General features: G+C 36.8%; 1 protein-coding gene across 1 annotated transcript in view; it reads left to right on the plus strand.

The window, feature by feature from the left end:
- TLL2 (tolloid like 2) overlaps positions 1–27,914 on the plus strand; it is a 59,498-nt gene that overhangs the window by 7,579 nt on the left and 24,005 nt on the right. The window contains exon 2 of the mRNA XM_072423994.1: positions 22,037–22,147. Coding sequence (XP_072280095.1) covers positions 22,037–22,147 — 111 coding nt within the window. The remainder of the gene's footprint in view (positions 1–22,036; positions 22,148–27,914) is intronic.

Consider the following 27,914-nt stretch of genomic DNA (forward strand, 5'->3'; position numbering starts at 1 on the left):
ATCCTTTGCAGAATAAGTAGTCGCTGGCTCCCATTTTTTTAAACACATCCTTTGCAGAATAAGTAGTCGCTGGCTCCCACTCCAGGCAATATTTGCTTGTGCTGGGTGCTTAAAATTCTATCCAGTGTGGGACTCGGATTACAATATATAGATTTAGTTTATACCCCTTTTGTACGGAACCAGCAGCTGTGAACAATCTAGTAGCAGCTGCTAACATTCTACTGGCTCGCTTAAAAAGCCTAGAGACCAGGAAACCCTGATTTTCAACCGTGCTGAGCACATTCCAGGGGTGCTCAACATTTAACTCTAGAGAAGTCTGTGGAAAAAAATGTCATACCTTCCATGGAACAAAGGGACCTTTTTATTTTCTGTTATCTCTGTAGCCATCTGATAGGAAATGCTACAAATCTTTATAGCACAGCTGTGATTTTTACTGGAAATCCACATATCAAGCATATTTTTAGATTGGTCATTGAATGGCTATTTATTTATTATCTTGATATATTCAGTCTATAGTTACAACAGCAAGTATTACAGAGGTGCTGCTGCATCTCAAGTGTTGGTTAGATGGAAAGATGACCAGTAAAACATGAATGTGCTTGGGGCAAAGTTGTGAACACTTAGAAAACTAATTTGTATTTGTCTGGTTATCAAAAGGAATGTGCTTACTAGTTTCTCACATTTATTCTGTTTGCACCCATTTCAAAACTTTTATAAATTGTCACTTTTTGCTATTAAAGAGGACCAGAACTATAAAAGCTAAACCTTTAAAAGGCAGACACAGGACAAAAGAATAGTCAGTATTATCAGTCAGTGTTTTCTCTGCAGCCAATGTTTTACCCATAACTGACTTACCATACCTAGGTCACTTTTTGGAAGCCACCATCTTGAAAGAATTGTGAATTTGCTTCTCAATGTCAGAGCTGCCTCTGACTAGTTATCTGATGGAGGAAAAGGCAGCTTCAGTGTTTTGGAAAGCACAGACTCCTAAAACCAAAGCAATGTTTGTCTGCAGGTGCTCAGGTACAACTTTCTATTTGGCAAGGAGTGTGGTCATGAATACTATGTCAAATTGGATTATACTAGCAGTCAGACAGCAGAGCAATGAATAAAACTATGGTTATGTTAGGAGTATGGTTATGTTCCCTTATAGTTAGTCATTAGTTGACATAGCCACATATACATGGCAACATATCTTGAAGAAAAGAGAAACAGACTAAGAGTTCTTTTTGGGCTATTTATCTTATTTTGCAAACACAAACAATAAATCTTATTTCCAATTCTAACTAACAAATAAGTATTCTTAGTTACCCCCACTTTGTTTCCAAACACTAGGTAACATGGTGTGTTACTCTATAAAAACGTTCCTATTTTTGTAATAACATCATCCTTCTCAGTTCCTAATGAGGATCAGTTACCCATACAATAGAGGTTAGTTCCTTAAGTCTCTTTTATCCTGACGCGTTTTGCCTTATTGCAGCAGTGTCTTCCTTGAAAATTGCACTTACAGGTTCATTGGGGTGAAAAAAAGGATCCCTATGTGGAATTATTATGCCACTGCTAGAAGCAATCTGCTAGAAGCAATCTACTGCTGGTGTGCTTCAATCAGAGTAGGTAAATGGGTTAATCCCAAAGACTTATTATAAAATGCCAGCAAAACTTTATTAAATAAATCCTAAACTTTATTTTAAATGTGTTAAAACATTACCATCAACACAATACAGCTCAAAAGGTGTTTCACTCAACACAATTCACAGACATATTATTCTGCTTCCTCAGGAGTTTAATTCAACAGCTAAAGAATGTTTTTTGTTTCCTTCATGTGTGTGCCGCGGTCAGAAGGTAGTGTTCCAGTTTTGGAGAACAATACAAGAAAATTAATGGAAATAATGTATAAGGATATATAGGACAATTTAAATTTTCAGTGTGATATCATTGTGAAAAGTATATAAATTATTAAAATATTGTTTGTTTTTGTGCTTGTGTAAAAAATGTTTAGGTCTTGAACTAAACTTCTGAGGAAGCAGAATATGTCAGCAAAATGCGTTGAGTAAAAAATCTCTTGGGACCATACTGTATTGTATGGATGGTTAAAGGCTTAACACATTTAAAACAATTTTAAGGATTAATTTTAAAAAGTTTTGCTGGCATTTTATAATAAGTGTTTTTCATGATTTGACACTCCTCCCTGTATATTTACATCTATTACTTCAGTTGGAGTAAGGTGTTTTTTTCTTCCCAAAAAGGAACCTTTCATTTGCCCTCTGTTGACACAGTGACTGAGTTTCTTTAAAGTCCACTTTACAAAAAAAGCTAAATAGTTACCATATACAGGAGAGCTTTTCACTGCATTAAAGTAAAACCATATATCTACAAGAGGAGGTAAGACTTGTAGCCACACTAAGTAGATGGTGAACAATTCTGAGACCTTAATCTGTTAATGGGTAATGAAAGAAACAAAAGGTAAGACACTAAAGTCTGTATAAATAGGTGCATGGCTACAGGCAACCACAGCTACACAATGTGGTTTTGTATTGGAAAAAGTAATATTTGTAATCTACGCCAATCAACCTGTGGAATTGCTTTCATTTTGGCTTTAGCTGGGCTTTTAAAATGTAGCTATAGTAATTAAGATAACAGGGGGGGAGGTGTACTTTTTGTTATTTTTTTAAGAAACAACTTACATTGTACTGTGGATCTCTGTGCTATTTTGTTATTTAATGTTGACCTGTGACCAAATATCAAATTTCATATAAATCGTGCATATGTCACCTATACATGTACATGAACATATGATTAAATGTTTTCTTCCTCTAATACATGAATACACATTAATTGTTTATTTTAGGCTGATCTTTCACCATTAGAAGGACTACAATTCGTTCCTAGGGTATAGACCAATCTTTTTAAGATGGGGAAACCCTTGAAATAGCTTTCAGGTCTTCAGGGAACCACGGCTATAAATACTATATCCACAGTTTCCAGTACATTAGTATGGTGGTCACTAGGAATAATGTCTCTTACGTTGCTGACCAGTGGGACGAATGTCTCCCTCACCTTTTTAAACCCTCTTTATTACTCTCCAGCCTGCTTCCTTGATTTTCTTGTCAGGGAGATCCCATTGAGCATTTTAGGTATGATGACTTGTAAACCAGGTGGTAATCTAGTGCATGACTCACCACTGTACTTTACAGGGAAGGCTTTCTTCATCTTGGCACTATCTGCAGCTGTAGTTTTGGCCTGGAGCGTGCACATAAGGGTGATTACCCTGTTTTGCAAATAGGAGTAATAAGGTTCAGGGTAAGGGCAGAGGCTAGGTTCTTTTTACAATTTTGGTTGTCTTGGATTACTCTGTCCCCTGCCTTGTATCACGGTTCCTTATTCTGACTCCGGAATTCACTCTTGATTTGGTCTCAGTCACTTAGAGGTAGGAAGATGAAACCACAGAAAAAGATGATAAAGGATGGAATGATTTGTCATGGATTTGTAACCATTTGTGAAACAAATATATACTTTGAAGCCTATCTGTAAGCAAACATATGCCACTCTGTTTTGGCCATTTAAGTTTCTACCATAATTAGGTTTGTAGGTTTGTTATCATCTGGGTCCCTCGACAGCACCTTTTTGGTTTACGGGTTCTAAAAATGCAGTGCTGTAGATGTGCCAGAGTGCTCCTTGGGTTTAAGTCTTTGCTCTTAGGATCTTGAGAAAACATTGGCACTGGAGAGAGTATGTAGACATTGGAAAAAGGACCTTTTTATTTACACACTAAGAGAGAATACCTGGGCCCATCACATTTTATTTCTGTGGTAAATATGGGGCAATTTGCATTGGTGTTGTTTTTTTTACAGCCATTTTTTTGGGGTCGTTGATTTGATTCAATACAGTTTTCTAACTTTAAGATCCCCCTTGTGTCCTGTAGCAAGACACTGTAGACATCTGCTTTGTTTTGTAAGTTGATACATAAAAGACCTTTTACTAAATCAGGATAGTATTTACGATGTTATGATGCTGATATTACCGTGAAACCACTGATGTCTAGACATACCTGAAATAACTAGTTGATTATCACACTTTGCATACCTGAGTTTGATATTTTTGCTGAGGTGGTGATTTTTATTAGGATAAAATGTATACACAATAATTACGGTACAGTCATTTTATTTTTCACCCCTGAGGTCCTGTCTGAGCAGGTGTGGTAGTTGTAATCTTGTCAGTTCTGTTGTAGCATTCTTTATATCATCTCACCTGCTGTAAACTGTGCAGACCTTGTGCATGTATTTCTGCTTTTATTGCAAGGAACACGAGTTGCTGATTGAAAGACATACTTAAATTAACACTAAAATGCATGTTTTTATAGTTGAAGATTAATCTGTTTATATTCTGCCTTCATCATCTTTGTCTCTTCTTTTCCTCCTCTTCAACATTCTAAAAACACTTTTTCAAATAAAACCTTCTATTTTTTTTAGATTTTCCAATTCACAATTTTAGACCCACTGACATCATTACTGGCTCCCTGTGCTTCTCTTTTACTATCCGGGCAGATCATGACAGGTACTTTGTAAGGTTTCTCTAAGTGATGGCATATGAAGTATATTAGGCATATGATCTACATGTGAATACAATAAAACAGTTAATTATATTTGCTTAATGACACCTCCAGGCTACCTGCAAATGTCATTTTGTCAGTAGAATTGGCCTTAGGAGCTCAATCATTTGTAGTCATGTCTGGTAGCATGTAGTGGATCTCAAGCACTACACCCATAAAAATGAATGTATTATTTTTATTGAGGTTACGTAAAACCTTAAACAAAGTGCAAATACTGCACTTAAAACCGCAAATGGGTAAAGTCGCTTGTTTACGGCTATGTCCCCCTTTTTCCAGTTATAGTAATTTTAAAGTTTGGAAAAAGAAAATAGTCTGGTAAAATACAGTCTGGTGAGTAGGGAGGGTGATGCTTGTACTTAAATCCTGTATCCCTCACAGCATTTATCTTGCAACCCTTGCTTGCAGGTCTGTTGTTTTGCAAAAAGAACATACTTTTCTGCATCTTCTCTCTGTTTTTCGTTCAATGTCTCATTTAATTGATAGAGCAAATTGTATTCTGTTTAGACTGCCCCATCCGAAGTTAGTCCCCGTAAATTACTTTGCTTATCAATAAACTATGACCATGATGTACCCTGCTGATTCTTAGGTTTGGATTTTTTTCAGCTGCAGAGAACCCTTAGTGCTTCCATACCAGGGACTGTTGTTTGGTTTTTGGATCATAGTGATGTAACCACGTGTCATCAATAGTAAAGAGTCTTTCCAAAGCACTGCTGGATGTCTCAAAATGATGAAAAGTCATCATAAATTTGTCCACTCTCAATCATTTCTTGTTGGCTTTCAAAAATGACATCACCCACTTGGCTGGTGTATACCCAACCAACATAATATATAAAGCCAACACATTCCCAATTGTTTGAGCTTAAATTTACTGATCTGTCAAAATCCCGTGGTGAATGTGGCCAACAACTTCAGGAATTGACAATACTGAAGGCCTCCCGGATCTTGGTACATCTTTGGCCTCCATACCTTCTTTGAATTTGACATACCACTTGGTCACAGTTGCGTATGACAGGTACTTGTCACTAAGCATTTGCATAATACACTCATAGATTTCCTTAGAAGATTTCTTCTTGGTGGGCCAAGGTTCAACATATGATAATTCAAAACTTTCCATTGATAAAACAATTCCAAAAACAAAAGCACAGCTATTCTGCGTTTGGCAATACAATATAAAATACCACAACAACAATAATTAAAAAATCACACTCTATTTTTGGGAACTGGTTTGGACCAAGAACTTTTGGATGCCTCTTCATATTTTTGTAGTAATGCAGATATTAAAATTATCAATAAAATGTCATTTAATCTTTTTTAAAAATCATTTGAAAATTAACCTGAATAAAATTGAATTACATCTGCTAACTTTCTCTGAAATATTAAAGCGATTGCTTACATTTCTTAGCCTATATAATTTAGTTAATGCACTTTTTTTGCTTTTTGCATTTTTTAAAACTGTATGAAGTGCTAACAATTGCTGAAAAGTAGCACTGGAAAGACTTGGATTTCAATCTGGAAAGATTTTATTGTAAAAATAATAAAGTAGCCATAAAATTTGTCCCTTGTTAAAAGAACAATAATTCTAAAGGACAAGTTGCTTTTTACATTATGTACTTTTGGATTTATTAATTTCCATACTTTTAGGAAAACTCAACTTTTGTAAAAAAAAAAAAAAACAAATCTCTCCCTCTCAACACAGTTTCATAGATCTGACTTGGTTACTAGTTCTACAGGTTCTTCTTTTTAATGTCATTAAAAGTAACTTTAACGCAGTACGACCCACCTACATGACTTACAAAAGCAGATGAATATCTGTAATAAAATGTACTGAAATCCAAAAAATCACCAATACATTTGCCACTCTATGCACCAGTGATAATCATAGGTTCCAACCCCATAGTTTTGTAGTCTAGTTTGTCTGCACCCATTCCTTGGATTGTGACTTCAGTCTTACACAGGGTATAAGCCTTATATATTTAAAATTTTTGTAGCTGAAAACAGACTTTCATTAAAGTTTCCAGTGACAAAGTTTCCAGTTTTTAAGGAAAAGGTGGAAGGGAGGATGAGTGAGTGGTACTTGGCTGTTCTTGGTGGTTGTACCCAATTGCTCATCAGGATGGATCCATTAACAAGTGATAAGACCTTCCAATGAAAGTACACCGAGGAGGGGTGTACCTTTACTGATAAAAAAAAGTAGATCCTCGGTTGTCCACAGTTCATAGCATTTGTTCAAGAGCACCAAGAAAGTGTTAAGAATATTTACTGATTGATGGTTATGGAAGAGGAGCTGTAGAAACCATTACTGATGTGTTTATATTGATTTTTCAGGTTTCTATGTGTATAATGAACTGTAACAAAAATGTGTTTTGCCATATATATAGAAAATTGGCCACCTGTCCTTGGAATGTCTTGCTGCTGAGCATGGAGAGAGTTTAGTCTTTTTGTTCTGCGGTGTAACACTTTGGGACTTTCAAGGACAGTCAATTAATAAGCTATTAGGAAACAAATCAGGAACTAATTCTCTGTAATCTGTAATCTCTGTAATAAATCTCTGTTTGTGCAAATGATTAAGTGAATGACGTAATCATGTAAGATGTTCATGGTTAGAAAATTATCATGGCACCTTTAGTTTAGTTACCAAGATAGATCTCGGATACACTGCAATGATTACCTCTTTAATATTACCTTTTGTTTATATAGCACCAACATATTATGCAGCGCTTTACAAAGTCCATTGTCATGTCACTAACTGTCCAGTAAAGAGGCTAACACTGTGTTGTCCCTACCATAGTCATATTTTATTAAAACAGGCTAGGGACAATTTTGAGGGAAGTCAGTTAACCTACTTACATGTTTTTGGAATGTGGGAGGAACCCGGAGGAAACCCACACAGACACAGGACGAACCTGCAAACTCCATGCAGATAGTGCCCTGGCCGAGATTCGAACCTGGGACCTGGCACTGCAATAGCAATAGGGCTAGCCACTGAGCCAATCCTTTCTTACTTTGTAACTTTCTTTTAAACTCAACTTTCAAAACTTAAAGCATTTTTTTGTTTTGCTTTTCTTTTCATTTAAAATACATTTTTCTGATGTACTTATATGGTATTGTATAGTTATATCCAATAAAACGTATTAAATTAAATTAAAAATTATTTTCAACAGGGAAATTGAACTGCTTTCATTATTCGGTATATGAAATGCACACAACCCCATTTTCTTTCAAATGTGTGTTTGATGTAATTATACGGAATGCTAGCCTTTTCCTATTTGGCAAAAGTTCTACGATGCCCCCAAAAAAATGTTTAGAACTGTTGTATCATCCGTTCTTCGTTCTTGCATACAGTCTACAAAGAAATGCATAAAGGGACATTTATCAAACACTCATTGCTCCTGTTTAACATTGCCTTGCTGTGCAACAGAATTGTTCAATCTCCACGGACTGTGTGATTAGACAGTTTACATCTGCTTTCCTTACAGGTAGTATCTTCCAGCATCTTGACCACATGGGCTGTGTAGGGGACTTTAATAGTGTATTGCCTTCTCAGCTTCACCAGGACTTGTCATTAAAAAGAAATATTCTGTTCAAGGATACATTGGCCATTCTGTATTCTCATGCGTGTCCTTACCATCTACGTTTCTTATCTATTTATACAGGCCATGTGATCTACTCTTGCCTAAATAAAATATAACAGATATCTTCTATGCCATTTACTATATTCTTTTGTCTGTTACTGGTGCCAGTTGGAAGTCAACATGAACAACACAATTCACTTCAGGATCTGCCTTTTCTTTCTTCAGATCTCTGATCTTCCATTTACACCATGATGAACAGGTTCCCACCACATATTAGGCCACTAGAATTCAGTCCCTAATAATACTAGTAATAGTTAAACAGTTTGTACCTAGTAGAGTCAAATTCGTATATGGTTGGCAGTAGACTATTGCTTGATGTCATGAGACTGGAAGAGCTGAAACTCATTGGCAAGTCTCCAAACCTCCAAAATACGTCCTGGCAGAATTTTCTGCTGTGGTGCACATCATAGTAAAATCGATTTGCTAAGCAAGCACAAATGGGCAATGCGGATTCACTCACTGATGTATTATGGATTGACAGTTTTATATTACCCGTTGGGTATGCTGTTTTGGTGTGTGGGAAGGAAGGCAGTCGTACAACAGGAATCTGGTGTCCATCAAAGAACTCTTCTCTCATATTGGCCTCTTCTCTTTCACTCTTTTTGTAGTGCCAAGTGGTTGGCTTGAATGTATTCTACATACCATTTGCATGCATTGCTCACAGGGGAAATCTTTTTCTGTGTCTATCAACCTTGGATATTTACTGACTCACCTTAACATGAGATCTTACATCTTACATCTTGATTTATTTATTTCATTCCTTAAACTTTTTACTGTTGTTGCTGAGGAAAAACTATATGTAACTTGACCATACTGCCCCATAGTAAGTATGTGATTTGATAGAACAGTTTATATAGCCTTTGTTTATAGTAATAAATATGGGATAAAACAGTTCTTCTTGGTTTCATTTTGTATCTGTGCAACACCCATATGTATGTAATTTTCTCCTCTTCATGTAGTGCACAAATGACCTGCTTTACAAATCCCAGCTTGGCTGGAACTGCTGAGCTTTCCTTGACAAACTCTGATATGGATTTTCATAGTACTTTGGAAAAGGCTGGCCCCGGGCTGAATGAAGCCTGGCAATGAACTGAATGGATTAGAGTGGAGACAGGCAAATAAAAGAATCCAGCAGGAAGGTGGCTAAAGTCATCAAAACAAAGCAGCGTAAAGAAGCAAATTAGTAAAACTAGAACATATTCCACATCATAAACACACACCGGTCTGGGATTTTATGTGTGTTCTAATTATAAATAGCCACTGACTATTGTAAATTGCTGTGGTCTGATTAGGTAATTGTTGGCTTTTAACTCCCAATAGACTGTTCTATAATTGTATTTGTATTTAAGAACATTCTGACATCTGTTTTATGCTTTGAAAGTAAGTTATGTTTGGCCGATGTTCCCTGACTTGTAAAATATGTACTTTTTGATTTATAAATGCAACGTTTTATTTTAATGTTTTATTTTAATTTATTTATATTACAGAAAAATATTCTAGGGAGATTAAATGGTAGTATAACAATTTACAGTGTAAAGTAGAAAACTGTTTTCTAGTTTTTTTTAATTTATTTATATTACAGAAAAATATTCTAGGGAGATTAAATGGTAGTATAACAATTTACAGTGTAAAGTAGAAAACTGTTTTCTAGTTTTGGATAGTGTTTGGAATGATAAATCCCTCCCCTCCTCCTCCAAAAAAAAAAAAATATATATATATAGATATATATTTATATATATATAGATATATATACACGTTTTTATGAGCACAAAAAGTACATTCAGTACTTTCAGTTATTTATTAAGATGTATTACACAAAAAAAAAGACATTTGGCCACACTTGGTTTATGAGGGTTGGTATCCAATTTTTTATGCACAGGTCTCTTATAGACCCACCACAGCAGTTCAATTGGGTTGAGGTCTGGACTTTCATTAGACAATTGCAACTCCTTGATTTATTTCCTTTCAGTCATTCTGTTGTAGATTTTCTGCTGTGCTTGGGATGATTGACCAGTTGCATGACAGAGTTTTGGCCAAGTTTAAGCTGATGCACAGATATTTGACTCTAGAATACTGCAAAACAATCCCAATCCATCACCCCTCCACCACTGTGCTTGCGGTTGGTTTGAGATGTTTCTGCAAATTTGCTTTATTTGGTTTTTGTCAATCATAGTGATGTGCATTATGTCCATACCACATTGGTCAAGTTTGTCCCAGGGCATTGATCCAGAAGTGTTGTGGATTGTTCGGATTTAAGTTTGCAAACCTAAGCTGTGTTGTTATGTTCGTTTTTGAGAGAAGAGACCTTTCCCTGGCAACTCTTCCAAACTAGCCGTGCCAACTGAGACCTGTGGAGTCTGAGATGTAGCTCTTGGGTTTTTGCAATTTGAGTATTGCTTGACCTTGGGGTGAATCTGAGATGTCCACTCCTCAGAAGGATTGGCAACTGTCTTGAATGTTTTCCATTTGTGAATCTTCTTTCTCCCTGTAGAATGATGATCAGAATTGTTTGAAAATCCTTACCTTCTAATCCTTACTAAGTTGATGGGGATAAAGTGTTTTCTTTAAGTTCATTGGGATGTCTTTTCTCCTTGGCATTGTGTTAACACATACCAGAATGCCCCAGACCAGAAAACTGCCAGAACATCTTCTTTTATAGGCGGTGACACTTAGCGATGATCAATTAGGTGTATTTGATTAACAACACCTGGCCAATAAACTTCCTGATTCCTATGAAATTACCTGTATTTTTCACACATTTTTCACACATTTCTTCTGCATTTTGACTTGACCTTTGTATGTAGTATTTGTCTAATTTTAAGACCTGGCAAAAACCAGATGACATTTTAATATGTTCTAATATGTAATTTCCTAGAGTTGAAAGAGATTGTACTTTTTCTCATGACTGTGTGTGTATACAGTATTATAGTTTTTTTGGGTCTATACCACACCATCTGACCCAGTTTGCAGGGATATCCCCTTTTCCACAACTGTCAGTGAAACAGGCATCCCCATTGGAATTGTTATTTTCACCCCCCGATTTGATGACAACAAATTTTTGGATTTCACTTTACTTTGTCCTAATCAGCATGAAGATTGAACAGTGATGAACAGTGTGACAATTACTGAACACCTGAACTGTAAAATCATTTCGGATCAGTGATTCAGAAGCTATAATAAGCAGAGGATCAGAACACCAGTCAGGCAAGCTGTATATTACACTGGGGAATTTTTTGTTGAGTTAGATGATACACTTGTTTTAACCAATTTTTTGCTATCACATCCAGTTTTTACGGTATAGGGTACCGTCCATTTTTGTCAAAAAACATACAAATTTTACATACAATGAAAAAATAATTTAATAACTTGAATGTACTGTTTGTTTAAATTTCTTTTGTTCATACAAAGAATTTATTGTTACTCTAAGACTTTTTTTTTTACAGTAAAACATTTTAAAATGATTCTGGTAAACGGTTAAGGTAAACATTTACGCTTATAGCTTTTCCTGGAGTGTTCAGTGTTAGGACAATCCTGCTGGATGCTCCAACAATAGTCAGCCATCATTTGTACATCCCATCTACCCTGATACCGTCCTTCCATGACCTTCAAATCTTGGTGAAATCGTTCACCTTGCTTATCACTGACTGCACCAAGGTTTTCCTGGGAAGTTGGAAAGATGTCATGCAGAAAATGCACCTTGATGCTCATATTGCAACCAAGCATTTTGTAGCTCTCCAAGAGTTTTTGGACAATTTCTGTGTAATTATTTGCTTGTGTGTTTCCAAGAAAGTCCCTGACAATGGCTTTGAATGATACCCAAGCATTCTTTTTGACTTCTGACATTGTCCTGATGAAATGTTCATCTTTGATGAGCTTTTCCTGGAGTGTTCAGTGTTAGGACAATCCCGCTGGATGCTCCAACAATAGTCAGCCATCATATGTACATCCCATCTACCCTGATACCGTCCTTCCATGACCTTCAAATCTTGGTGGAATCGTTCACCTTGCTCATCACTCTGCACCAAGGTTTTCCTGGGAAGTTGGAAAGATGGCTATGCAGAAAATGCACCTTGATGCTCATATTGCAAACAAGCATTTTGTAGCTCTCCAAGAGTTATTGGACAATTTCTGTGTAATTATTTGCTTGTTTGTTTCCAAGAAAGTCCCTGACAATGGCTTTGAATGATACCCAAGCATTCTTTTTGACTTCTGACATTGTCCTGATGAAATGTTCATCTTTGATGAGCTGCCGAATCTGTGGGCCATCAAACACAATATTTGTTCAAAATTCTTCCCCAGTGTTATAGAACCAGGTCAGAAACGGCAGCTTACATATTCTGTAAGTGATGAGTCAACTACTAATATTGTGCATTCTTTCCATACAGCCTTTAAAATTTTAAAAAGATAGAAGTTCTTCTATTGGAACCTCAGATTCTAAATAGAGATTTGTTCTTATTTTAATTTAGGGGAATATATGAATGAACTGAATTTGAACTGAATGAAATGAATATGAATTTAAAATGAACCCTCCCATCTCTCCATCCTAATATACTGACAAAACTTGAAAATAAACTGAGGTACCTATTTTACCTGAGAGTACAGGTACACTTTGACTAAAGTATTAATCTTGGGCACAAGATACAGCTCTTACTGCTAACATTCAAAACTGTATTCAACAAAAATGCAAATCAAATATCATGTATAACTATATCCATGGTGTGTTATTTTTAAAAAAAATATTTGTGTGTGTTTTTTTTTAGTTGTATTTAAATAATCTTTTGTGCATTATTGTTGACCACCAGTAGATTGTGTTCCCATGTAAAGTGTGTAACAAACTTTTTTATTATCAAAGGCAGGAGTTTGTTATACACTTTATATGAGCGCAAAGTATAACCGACTGGCGTTACCAGAGTATAAACCAATATTCTTTTTCTGATGTTCTTTTAGGGCAAATAAACTGAAGTTTATACCGTATGTAAATTAAAACGTTATACTTCATTCTTTGATGTCTGTAACTCTACGTGGCAAAACTAAAATCTCTAGAGCCTTCACCTTTTTAGACAATGCCAGTTCCATAATTTCTGTCCGAAGATTCTCACCTAAATTGCCAACCTTTCTTATATAATATGTAATGCAGACTGTTTTAACTGTCACAGAATGTACTTTTGTTACCTCTTTTTACTGGCAACTTCCCTGTGTTGACCGGAATCTCGTCCTCAAACTCAGAGGTCCTCTTGATTTCATGTACTATGTGACCATTCATTCCAGCCCTAACATTACTTACACTGCACAGTAAGGGAGTCCACGTCTAGTAATGCCATTGGCCTTATGTCCTGCACATTTACACGAGCTGCTCACCTGGTGTAATCTGTAGGAGTAGCGGCTCTGCAGGACCAGCTGGCCTCCCACCAGCCCAAGCAGGCAGGGCTGAGTCTGACAAGTATTGAGGGCCACTGATAGTAGGCAACTTTAGAAAATGCACTGGAACTATAAATACCTAAATATAGGAAGAATATCTTGTGTGATAAGGATCTGTCTAGTATGTTTTGATTTAATAGAACAGGTAACATACATATAAAATATTTTTTAAAGCAGTAACATACTGACACTGTGTGTCCTCTATTGCATTCATATGTGATTGGGCAGATTTGGAATACTGCTTGCCAACGGTTCCTTGCACTGAATTCCATTTTTGCCTTTTACCCACTCTCAAGCAAGTTTGGAAACTGGGGTCATTTATTTAGCAGTATGGTTTCTGCCAATACATAATCATGTGAATTTATATAGGAATTCTGAATAAAGGGAACAGCTTTTAAGCAAACATTCCTAAAATCTGATAAGTAGACGAAGATGCCATACATAATTTATTACTGCTTTTGGTCTATTTAAATGCAATGTGTTATTGGTGTGTGAATGGAAAACTGGCAGTGTTGGAAGATACCAGGGGGGATTGATGTGTTTACGAACATTTGGCCTAAGTGAGCTTCCATGTTATGGTCAACCTAACCACTGTAAATAAATTGTAATGGGCCATGAAATTTAGAAACAACCAGCAACCCTTTATGTATTTTGTTAAGTTCACAAACCTCATTGCAACACTGTACTTATCAAAGATTGCGTATGTGGACAAATATGAGCAGGCATGTTTTGAATGACCAGGCTACTTTAATACCCAGTTCAGCACTGTTTACTTTGTAAATTGTTCGTGTAACTTATTGCATGCTTTATGTTCAGTAGCAGCTGAATTGCTGATGCAGCTGTGCTTTGACCAGGCATAATCTTTACAAAGAAAAACTGATTTCTTTAAAACCTTGCTGTGCTTTTAGTGGTTTTATATACAGTCGAGTGATTATTGAATGTGGATTTTAGAAGCTTCTGTTATTCCTTGATTACTCAAAATTCTAACTTTGCCATTTTTAACAACTTTTATTTTATTAAACACTTTTTTCCAGTTGTGTGTGGTTTTTATTCCTTCCTTCCATGAAAAACTGATTCAGATGCATACATTGTGTCCCTCAAACAAATGCCTTTTCTGGTACATTGGTGTTACTATGACTACAGGGTATTAGCTTGTATGCCTCCACACAGAACAAAATCACATTTTGCTATTAGTCGGATTACGGATTTGATATGTCGTGCATAAGTGTACTCTACATCTGCGTAAGGGAAATCACTGAAGACCACTTGAAGTTTAGTGCACATGCCAGGTGGCCAACAGTGCTATAAAAACCATAATATGATGAGTCTTAGCTAAAAAAAACTTAACAAATAAGACTTTATATAAAGAGACTAAACTTCCCCACAGCATATTGCATGAATGTATTTTATCCATATTTCCACCTATTGGATTTTACAGAATTGTTTTTCCATACCTAGTCACACAAAAAAGAAGTTCATAGGTTGGGATTAATATACATGATGGAAAATCTCTAAATAAATCTATAAAACTGTGGATGAATCCAACAAAGTTGAAGTGCTGTTTATTGCTATTATTACGCTTACAATCTAATGATTATTATTTTAATTATTATTATTAATAAACAGCATTTATATAGCGCCAACATATTACGCAGCGCTGTACATTAAATAGGGGTTGCAAATGATAGACGAATACAGACGGTGATACAGGAGGAGAGGACCCTGCCCTGAAGAGCTTACAATCTAGTAGGTGGGGAAAATGATAAATATATTTATGTATCATTAGGTATATGTATCATTATATATGTAGAGTGTATTCATATTTTATTTTATTATTTAATAATAAATATATAAAAACAAATAATTACCTTTTCTTTATATGTGTCTTTTATCGATAAAAGAAAAAAACCCACAATTGTTACCAAAGTAATTTAAAACAAAAGTTGGCATCTGTCATTGTTTCTTTCGTATTTACCAATAATCAGACTTTGGCCTTGATTTTTTAAAGCTTCCCAAGACTGGAGAAGACAGACTAATATGGGACAACCTGGGTTAACCATCTTGGAATGGACTATCCATGATTGAACACATTTGCCAATTAATTTTAAGAAATCCATTCCAGGTTTACTTAATCACGCAGGTTCTTCCATGATAGTCTGTATTCTTCACTCAAGGAGATCTTTAATAAATCAAACCCTTTGCTTCACAGTTTTGGATTTAAAAGTATATTTCAATTAACAACACAAATAATAAAAGCATAGGCACTTGTGTTATGACTTTATGTTTTGCTGTGCAGCGTTTAGAAACAATCACTTCATAGTGATTCCTGTAGTTCTAAATGAGACTTCTGCACCGGTCAACAGGTAGTACGCTTTATTTGTGTCAGGTTAGAAGGGTGCCTTCTCCAGATTCTATGTTAGTTTTTTTCTTGACCATTTAAAAAGTATTCAAATTAAGGCACATATACCACTTCACAACATTCTAATGTTTGCAACCCTGGCCATTCTTGGATAGGTTTAGCTGTGGGATTTGGGTCATTGTTCTGTTGGTCCATGACCTGTGACCAAGACAAGGCTTTCCAACATTGATATGTTTTCTCTACAATATCTTGAGCTTGAGATTACATGTTCGTTACACGGACTTGATGCATCCCATGCCAGACAGAGTTGCTAGGGGTTTCTTGATCAATGAGCAGTTTGTGACTCCCAGGTTAGTTTCACAGATTCCAATTATTATTTTGGCTATCTATAAGGTTGGTAACTTTCCCAATGGCCAGCAATTCAAGAGACATTGTTCCTTCTGATGACCACCACACTAATGTACTATGAGCTGTGGCTTTAGTAAGTATAGTTTGAGGTCCCTGAGGACCCGTAAGTTATTTCAAGGGTTCCACCATGTTTAAAAGGTCATGAAACACTAATCTAGGCTGTCCATAACAGTAAGACCCTATTAGAAACCTCCTGGTCAAAACAGTTTGTAAATACCCTTTGACCATGACTGTGGAACAGGCATGGGCAAACTACGGCACCTGGGCCATTTACAGCCCATTAGGCTTTTTTATTCGGCTTGTTAAACCCTCTCTCCGCTGAAGTAGAGAGAGAGAGTTCAACGGGCCGGATAAAATGGGCTGCGCTCTGTGGCTCTGGCTGGTGCCCCCCTGAGCGGGGACTGGAGAAGGCCTCCCAGCTGGGGGGCCACACCGGCCAGAGCCACGGACCATGTCCCCTGTACAAATCTGGGGCTCGGGGAAGTGGGGGGAACAACCCGCCTACTCTCCCATCGCAGGCTCAGAGCTCAGAAAAAGTTTGCCCACCCCTGCTGTAGAACCATTGAATATGAATTGTGACAATGCTCCTTTTTCTGCAGTAAAATTGCATCAGCATTGTCAGTTTTGCTTCTGTAGAGTCTCAGATGTTGGCTCCTTTCAAAACCCTAACACCTCTGATACCCCTAATTGCTCAGCACACGGTTTGTTTTAGTGGACATATTGATTAATCTTTTTGAAGGAACTTAGGAAAATAATGTAATGTTCCTGTTTCATCCCCTCTATCAATGTCCAGCTGGTTGCATAGGAAATCTAGTTTCCCAGATGCACTAACCATTAATAAAGGAGGAAATTATCCTTTATGATATTTTGCTTTCAAAAGGCTTGTTTATAATTGTGAAATAATGTAAAGTGTCTAGATGAGGATTTTAGGTGAGCTTTGTTACAGTGTTTGCTGGTGAGCAGTAGCACTTTAGTGGTAGGTTTATTATTGCCTGAAATAATTCTTTAATGTTTCTAATGGGAGACCTCTCTTCTACAGCAAATATTCAAGGAATGTATTCTACATGATATCAGATGATATTTCACATCTGTCCTTGAAATGGGGAAACAAGAATCCCATCTTTCCAAAGGACATTTGTTTTGCGGCCTAGTTTGGCCTGTAATAACCACAGATGTAACCTTAAAAAAGTTATGGAATGGTATATTTGTAACAAAGTTCTGTCAAGGATCGCCATCTCGAGGAGAGCAAAAATTATCCTCTAATCTGTGAGCGCTAACGACCATAAGATTGGCCGTGATAATTTCCCATGAGATGTGGAATGTTTGCCAGTAGGAATCCTTTCCAGATATAAAGCAGCTGTGTCTTATATAAGCTGCAATGGAGGGACAAACAGGAAGCGGTTGTGCCGGGCAATAGAAAGCATTCCGGAAATATCTACTCATTATTACGGTGATGATAAAACTGTATTTCGGCATCTACATTTCGAAATACATTTCAGCTCTTTGAGCAACAATTTAGCATTGGTACCCAGTGAGAACTAAAAAAGCATTTCAGTTTTCTTGCATGGATTGACAACTGGTTGGAGGCAGTTTGGAAGAATAAGGGTAGGTTTGGGTAGTTGTTAAGGGTACATTGACCTTTAATTGGCTCCTAAGGGTACAAGCTCTTTTTTTTTGCAAAAAATGTCCACTCATTGGTTTATCTTGATTGTTTTGTAGTGTGTGTTTTTTATATTTTTGTTTCTTTAATAATACAAAGGTCTCAGAAATCGCTTCCCTAAATGTGTATTTTTTTAACCAAGTGTTTACAATTTTGCTACAACTTGGTGCCATTTGTTACATGTTGGCTAACTACTGTGTAATTTAGCGTAAAGGATCCCTCAATCACTGTTATCCATATGCATCAAGCCGGATATAATGTCGTACTGTTGAAAATGGAACATTTTACATGGAGATTACAGTGGATGGCAGTGTGACAGTTTTGTGTTTTCCATGAAATCGGGTGAGAATGTGAAAAATACAACTCTAATTTTAAACATAAGGCATTTCTAGACTTTTTTTCCATTTTGTATTGCAAAATTGGTAATCACACAGTCATTAATAAATGTGTTATCAGATATTTCAACTTGGTTATTTGCTTTTAGTTGCATACAAGTTTTTATAGTATGTAATTATATTTTTCATATACAACCATATGCTAACCAATCCCAATCTTGCTTTTGAGTGACGTAACACTGAATGCAGCAGAATGTCTGCATCAAGCCTGCCACAGGATATCATGAACCATGGTTCTGCTGTTTTTACATTGCTAAATTTCATGGTGATCTCTTCCAATGCCATTTGGGGGAACATTGGTTAAATGCTACGTGCAGACCTTTGTAAAAAAACTTTGAGTGCTTCTTATTTGGAGAACTATTCTTGAACTAACTTTAGGGTCTGGAGGATCGAAACTGGAGAAACTTTCAGAATAAAAGGTTTGCTTCAGGTCACCCTACCTGCCTAGCTTTTTCCTTCTTCTTTGGTAATGCCGATATTTCAAACGTCAAAAACCCAGTACCCCCACCCAGCAACGCCATAACATTTGCTAGTACATAGTACCAATAGTACATGATGGAGCAGTTCTGTAAATAATTCCCTTTTTTTTTGTAGGAACCCTTTGCATTGTCGTGCCCTCTTTTGAAAGGTATTTGACAGGCTAAGACCACTTAGAGCTGGGTGTATGATTTTCATCTTATATTAGCTGGATTAGCTAGCTGTGCAAAAAATTGGCAACACTTCGAAGTTCTTCAAGTTCCTTCTGTACAAATTAAACTCCTCTTGCAAACTCTGACTCTGATGTCTGGCTGCTGAACCTTAGCACCACTGTTGGACCTTAAAGCTTTTTTTGCAACTAATTCTTGGTGCTGTGCTTCCCAGTTGTTATTAGCTTAGATCTAATTGGATTATTCCCAGCAAAATGTTGACTTTGTGTTGTTCTCCTTTATCACTTGGATATGTTATTATGCATCAGACATGTCCAGATCAGGGACAGACTTTCCCCCATTGCTGGTCATAGTGATTTAATCGATAGTTGAGTTCTTTTTGTTAAGAGTTTAGGGGATCCAGTTGTTCCTCTCGACCATAACCTTTTTTTCTCCACAGTTTGTAGGGGGCTTTATTGTTTTGCAATCGGTTAACACCATTAAAGTTTTACACTTGGATTCTGGTGGCAGTGTTCACCTCCTGTACTGTTTTAGTTTAGGTATTGACATTAGATAAATTGAAGGTCTCACTAGTTCCTTTAAGGTTAATTGTTGATATTTCTGTCTTTTGGTCCTTGAAGTATCTATTACCTTTTTTCCTAGGCAGAAATTACCCTCATTCCTCCTTTTTTTTATTTGCTTCTGTACATTTTTATTGCCTCCCATGTGTACCTGTTCATTTAAATTGGATGCTGAATTTGCTTACTTGATAAAATCTGCCCATCAGGATACCCTTGAGATGGATGTTGAAATCAATATTTGATTTTACCAAAATAGGTTTGTACAGTAGTATAGAGGACTTTTACTGAGGCAGCAAACCATCCTTTCATTAAAAACTGGCATTTCAAGACAGAAAAAGGGAAATATGACTTAAGCCCTTTTCAAGCTAAAACCAAGTTTGCCAAAACTCAACTATAGACTCCCTGTCATGTGAAGCACACCAGCCCCTGTCATTACATGAAATCAGTTTTTGTTGAGATAGAAGCTTGGTTAGGTTTTGGCACCTTTTCGGTACACTATTTAATATTTTGCGCTATTATTAAGGTTGTATGTGCATACTAGTGGTGGCACAGAACCTTACTGGTCTTTGCTCCAACATGCAATATGCACAACAACTCAGATATTCCAGGATTTTGTGATATATATTTACTTAATACAGTGTTCCCCCAGCCTCTTTTAGCCGGGCGCACCACCAGGCACTTTTCAGTAGCCACCTGGCATTTTTGGTATAATTGCTGAAGAGTTGGGTCACAGTAAAGAGGCTGCCACCTGAATACAATTTCTTCCCACCCAGGTAAAAAAAAAACATTCTGGTTTGAACACTATTATTATTATTTATCTTCTAGTATAAACTGCTGGATAACCTTAAAAAGGTGACATTTTTCTTGTTTGCTGTTTGTAATGTTGTGCAGCTGTAGAGTTGCACAATATTTTTAATGCAAGTTCCACTTTAATCCGTTTTATATATTTATAACCATGAAACAATTCAAAATATGTGATGTGGCATTCCGATTTTTCACTACATTCAGATGGATCATTGAAGTCCAATGAATAGTTGGTTTTGGCAGAAGAGACCTAAAACACAGTTGTTTTGATGTGGCTGAAGTTGGGTTATTCCATTTACTAGTAGGGTTATGAATGAGCGAGTTGAATTAAAAGCCTAAAGATTTCCCTAGATACTACAGCTGGAGTTCTGTCAGATTGTTTTAGCTGAAAAAAATGACATTGGCTGCCCAAACACTTTCCTTTCCAAGTGAAATTTTAGTATGGAAGACTTCCAGAAATTTGTATCTGAACCAATGTAAATACAGAATTAAAGTTTGACAATGTTGAACAAATTGGTCATGGCTATTAATATCTTTTTAAAAACTATTTCAAAAAATCTATTTCCTTCTCTTGTTCTAAGTTTTAAAAATGGCATTTCACAGTAAACTGCTTGATGTCCATGGAGGAAAAACAAACATGGAACATTCAGCTCTATTGTTGGCCTCTGCATCCTGTTTCAGTGTGCTCCACAATAGTTTTGCTTTACTAGCTTTAAGTCTTTTAAGTCGGCTGACTCAATGAAAACAATACAACTCCCCCAATGGCTATCTCATCCCAGCATTTGTCAAGAGAGACTAGAGTAATGGCTCTGAGCTTTTACAAGCCAGTCTATAGAATACTATACATTCTTATTCTTCAATATTTATTTTTAATATAGAAGAACTTGCATCTCTACAATAACTCAAAACGGGTCCATGAATAAATGCTCCAAGAATTATGCATTTTCAGTAAAGAACTAGAACTCATCGTGTGGAAGTTTAAGGAAAGGCAGATACACAACTTTTCTGAAAGAAGGTTCACAAACTAAGAAAATTATATTTTCTGACTCTCCAATGAACCATGTTGCCAGCAATTTACGTTTCTTTTTAACTGGTAGTCAATAACATAACTTCATTTATAGAGAAGTTTAGGAACAGCAAATAAATGTTTCCGATGATTGTACACGTTGGGCCCATTGGGCCTGATTTATTAAAGCTTTCCAAGGCTGGAGAGGATACACTTTCAATAGTGAAGCTGGGCGATCCAGCAAACCTGGAATGGATTTCTTCAAACTCATTTGCTAGTAAATGTTTTGAATCCTGCACCAGATTCAATCCAGGTTTGCTGGATCACTCAGCTTCACTATTGAAAGTGTATCCTCTCCAGTCTTAGAGAGCTTTAATTATTCATGCTCAATGTCGTTTGCAAGTCAGATTCAAGATATTTGGTGAAATTCAAGAATTAAAATATGTATGTGTAGTAAGATGTTTTAGCATTACTGCATTATTGGAGTGTTCGTCTAACATGTAGCCAGATACTCATTATATATTTTATGTCTACACAGCTGCCTATTGGGGTGATATTGCTTTGGATGAAGAAGACCTGAAATGGTTTCAAGTTAACCAATCTCTAGAAGAAGAAGAAACTAGTAATAACCAGACTGAGCTTACTTCAGGTTGGTGAATTTTAATTGTTCTATAATAAATACGGGCATTGACCTTTTTGAATCCCTCTTCCTGTATCCCATCTGACAAATCACAGTGGAGCTTAGGTGTAAAATGGTATTTTTACATTTGCCAGGACACTAAGTTGCATATTTATTACATGTTTTCCAATTGTGGGGTGTAAGTGCATGTAGACATCGGTCGTGGGAGTGAACTTTTCATACATTTGGACCCCTATTACTAACCTCCCATCTTCACCACATCTAGGTGGATACTATATGGACTTCAACATAACTTTTTAAAAAACATTACTACTGTAAGCCAGCCTCTGCAAAAACTAAATTGCAAGCTGTGCAATGACAGTAGATTCAGAAAGTTTATGCAGACTGGAATCCCAAAAGCATTATCCAGTGAAGTGATCTTCTGCTTGTATAATCCCTACCATCAGCAACTTTGGACATACAGCCTTCAAAGTAAACCATCTTAAATGCAATAATGAGACACAATTCCTCCTAATGAATACCAGTGAGGCATTGGTGCAAGGGCATTTATTGCTTCCACTGATCCACGGGGGAAAGAAAGGAGGAAGAGGATGCGTCCTTAGGATGGAATCGGACGGGCAGGACACTGGAGGACGCCAGTGGGACCAGGTAAGTGTTTATTTTTCAAGTTTTAAGCTAGCCCAAATGTGGCTCGGGGGTTACCGCTTTCAGCACGTTTTTTTACCGTGAGCCACACTCGGGGCTACCGCCAGGGAGGTTAAAACGGAAAGAAGAAATATGTTAAAGACACCGTTTGTCTTTAACTTGGCAAAAGAAAATGCAAGTGTAGGATGTAAAAAATATGTGCCTTCAAAATGTTTTATGGCACTATGCATCCCATTGGCTTTAAAAATTCTGTTCCGATGTAGTAAGGGTTCCTTCCAACCTGTACGTCTGTGCTTTCTTTCTTGAAAATGCATTATTTTTTTCTGGAGGGAGATTTGCCTGTACCTGGAGAAATTCCTATGAAATATAATACAGTGAATGACAGATTCAAGGGAGTTTTTATGGCCATTTAATAATGTTGCCAAATTCTCAAGAGACAGCTGACAAAGAACTCTGGGAAACAAATCAGCAACTGTAAAAACTTGTCACTAGTTAACTCTTAAATTTAATGTAAATGGAAAACTTGGAGTAATGGCATACCTTATAAAATATTCATAATCATGTAAAGAACACATAATAATGGTCAAATAGTTTCCTCATGATATTGGTTACGGCCAGGAAAGTGTTCCCTAATATTGATCATCCTGACTGCTAAGAAAAGATCATTTGGGGGCAATGGCTATTTTTTTTGGGACCAAGGCTCTGTAATAGGAATGAGCTTTGACAAATTTTCCCACCAATGCTGACCACCAAGGGGCATGTCTACACTGATCGTTAGGGAGACACTGTACATACTTTTTAAAATTATATGTTTCTTTTCCAATATTTTTACATTTACGACTAGGAGAGTTAAAAACAAATCTTAGAAAGTATTTTTACAAACTGTAGTTGTCTGGCACAGACCTCAAAAGTAGAGTAGGTGAGTCGGTCAACAGTTAGTGATTTTAAATCTGCTGACGACAAACATTAGTCTAAATAATGGGCAAGATGATTGACAAAATTAGGAGGCAGACTTATATGTCAAAGCGGTACATTCTATTTAAATTTCCCTGCCCGGTAACACCCCCCCCCCAGCACGATCAAATGTCCCATTGATCACGCCGGGGGCGCAAGGCCAGGGGACACAGTTGCTGGGTGGACATCACCAGAGGATGCCGCAGGCTCGTCAGGAATAGGTTAGTCCTTTACAATGATGCCACCGAGTCTGGCTCAGGGTTACCGCTTTTGGTCCTGAAAAATAACCCCGAGCCACACTCAGGAAAACCCCCAGGGAGGTTAATGGACCACATTTTCTGTTGTGCTATATAGTCTTAAATCTGTCCCCTGAAGTTTTTTTATTTTTTGAAGGAACTCTATACTGGGAAGTACTTGGTGGGCCCTTTCCACAAATTTGCTTAGTGCACATGCTATGTGTAGAAGTCTGATAACACTGGTCAACAAACATTTTCTTGCCAAACAGAATAAAGTCATTTTAGGTTATGTTTGACGCACAGATTCCAAATATGGTATTTGTTTTGCTAGATTGGCTCTAGTTTTTGACCTTAGTAGTTAATGACCTCAATAATAACCTCATAGAAAACTAATGAAACATGAAAATTAAGCAAAATTCAACTAGATATGCCTACATATACAAAATTACATTTTGAAACACCTAATGTCAATATATTCTATATTCAGTATATTTACAGAACTAATCACAAAGTCATTAAAAAACTTTGTTTGTATGATTTTGTTTTATGGTGATGATCAGGACAATTACGTTGAAGGCTCCAGCAGTAGTCTGCCATCATGTGTCTATTCCATCTGCCCTGATACCTTTCTTCCATCACCTTTATATCTTGATGGAACCTCTCCCCTTGTTCCTAACTGAAATTGCCAAGGTTTTCTGGAAACTTTTGCAAATGGCTATGGAGATAGTGTACCTTTATGGTCATAGTAGCAACCAGATTTGAAAAGTTTAAGAAGTTCTTGAAAACCATGACATAGCTGTGCCAGTTAGAAACTTCAGTATAAGTCATGTAACTTGTGAAATTTGAATCATTTATCAGTTTCCAAATCTGGGGTCCATCAAAAGATTTCTGCTTTTAATTTTTCAGTACTCAATCGAGGGAAGAATTTACAAATGTATTTGAAGCAATCACCGTCCTTGTTTAGAGCTCTAACAAATTGCTTCATTAATCCCAACTTTATGTGTAGAGGAGGGAGAATGATTTTTTTCTTTGTCAACCATTGGCTCATTAATGATGTTTACTGCACTTTTTTCCATGTTTTCCCCCGGAGGTCATGTCACTTTTTTCCAGTGATACTGCTTTGCTCTACTATTCCACAAGCAGATCAAACACGGGTACTTTGTGTGTCCACTTTGCTTTCCATGTAGGAAGTTCACCATTTTTAAATCAACACATATGGACCATTGGTCCTTAGCAAACTTTTCTAATACCATTTGGATATTTTCATATTCTTCTATAAGTTTTGTTGGGTGACTAATTGGAATTGATGCATAGCAGTTGCCATTATGCAGTAAAACGGATTTCAAACTTCTAGTGGAACTATCTAAGAAAATCCGCCAGTCTTCTGCTTGGTATTCTGGTACTCCCATATGAGCTAGAAGTCCAGGAATGTTACAACGCTACACAAAGTCTCCATCTTCACTGAAATATGGTAGTAGTGTCACCTCTCTTGTCCTATAAACAGTTGTTTTAACTTGTTGGTCTCATACAGTTCCTTTCTTTTAGCCTGGATGCTAAAAGTTCAGATGCTTGTTTTGACAGACTTGGGTCACGCATTAAATCATTGAGCTCTTCTTGGGAGAACTGCTGGTTTGATGAAACACTTCCTTCATATTCACTTCCACTGCTAACTCCTGGATTACACTCCAAACCCTGTATATCCTCCATGTCGGATACAGGAATATCAAGGAGTGTACTGAACACTGGTATGGGAACATCAGCACCATGCGGCACAAGTCGTCTTGCTGATTCCAAATCAGGGTACTCCCACTTGTTTTTCTTGTAATGATTGAAACATTTTACATTTACAGCACAAAAATACCAATCATTATGATGATTTTTGGGCTCTCGCCATACCAAAGGTACACCAAATTTCAAACCAATACTTATCTTGTAATTTGACCAACTGTCCCTCAAAGTGGCTCATAATGTCCCTACTATAGTCAATAATACAGTCTAAGGTCAATTTTTGGGGGGAAGCCAATTAACCTACCTGCATGTTTTTGGAATGTGGGAGGAAACCCACACAAACAGGAGGAGAACCTGCAAACTCCATGCAGATAGTGTCCTTTTACAAAGTGTGAGTTTGCAATAAAAATTGGTACACATAAATCAGATGTCCTTGTGTCTAATAAGAAATATATCTTTTATAAAATATTTATGCCTGAAGATACGTTTTAAATACTTTGCACAGTGTTTCTGCCTCATTTGAAGTCTCAGCATTGTTTTTTCTTTATTACTGGAAGATTGGTTGATACAGGACCATGAAGCAGGGGCTGTAGTATAATGAGCAGGTGATAGTGGATTGCAGAGGGCTGAATCCAAAACAAGGCCTGTAATTTGAATCACGAAATGAGAAGATTGAAAACAATTAGCTTTTTTTTGGCCAGTGAATCATTAAAGGATATAGGAGAACAAATATTTTCTGTAAATCTCCCTGAATAATGCATGTTTTTAAATGCTCCTGCTTTTAGTGAGCTTAGAACTTTTTTGCCTGTGCTGCACAGAAATATGACTGTTAAATCAGCCATGGCCAGTTTATCACCCTAGGTTATGAACACACTGCCATCCTAGGGCAGGATCACCAGGTGAAATTCAAAAATACCCTGAAAAAGTTATAAAATGTTTTAAATTCCTAATCCATATTAGATTTTTTATCACCTTGCAATTTATAATGCAATACTAAGGATATGTACACGCGTCAAATCATTGCTGCTTGTAATGAACAGTTGTGTTTATTGTTCTGGCATAACAATGAATGACTGATGTGACCGTGGAGGACACATTGGGGTGTTGCTCACTCGTTTTTGCCCCCTCACCTCTAAAGAACAAAATGGAGCTGTCTGTACAGTTCTCATTCTGTCATTGGAAACGATCATGAAAGATCTTTTCTAGCAACAGAAAATGTGTTTACATAGTCTAAGACTGTCCAAAAGCCATGTTCTTTGTTATCTTTATTCCTAAAAATGTATTAAAAATGCTGCCTTTTCTGTTTTTATTTATTTGTTATTTCAATAAAACATTACATATATGAAAGCTTTCTACCGGCTGTAGATTGTCCTGCACATTGGGTAGGGAACACAGCCATACATGAATGCCTTTTTTGTTCTTGGGTTATTCATGGGTTTTAAGTAAAGGATAGTTATAAGCAAGCAAGCAGCACATTGGGATAGGAATGTTGTCCTAATTAGAGTTTTCCTCTTCCCTTTTCACTGGTGTATAGCTGTGATGTGAGCTGGATCTGACCTACAGATTAAACACATCTTTGGTATTTTTGTGGCTGTTATGAGCCTTGAATGTGTTTTCTTCTACGCAGCTTGTTTGTGCAGGGCTGAAGTGCGACATGCCCTTCGAACTGTCAAGTTTTCGCACTTTGGCCTTTTGTGGAAAGTGTACAAAATCGTCCTGTTTAGAGGTTTTATTGTGTTGTGGAGAGTTTTTCTTCTTTCGTCTCTATACCCCCTCCAGATCTTAATGTTTTGTGATCCTAACAGCTTTGTTTATTTCCCCACTGGGGGGTCTCCGCACCTTTGTATCCATTATGTTCAATATGAAGGAAGAGATTTAGCTTAGCGAGTGGAATAGGGGGTTTGGTTTCTTAGCGCGCCGTTCTTGCTGTTCCAAATTCTTTATCAAATATGTAAAAATGTAAAAGAAAAATAAAAAAATGTCATCTTGGTCTTATTCATATGTAGTTACAACTGGATTTGTTTAATATACTGTATTGTTTTAGCTGGGAGAACTGCTTATATGCTTATATGCTAGTTTTCTGAGTCCAGAAAACGTTCTATGAGTTTCGCTGTACCAGAATTTGTAATGCGGATAGAAAAAACACAAATATAAATTTAATAATTGCATCTAGTTATCTGACTTGGTTTTAGATTATCCTCTATACAGCTAAG

Source organism: Pyxicephalus adspersus, chromosome 10, assembly GCF_032062135.1.
Source record: "Pyxicephalus adspersus chromosome 10, UCB_Pads_2.0, whole genome shotgun sequence".
Lineage (NCBI taxonomy): Eukaryota > Metazoa > Chordata > Amphibia > Anura > Pyxicephalidae > Pyxicephalus > Pyxicephalus adspersus.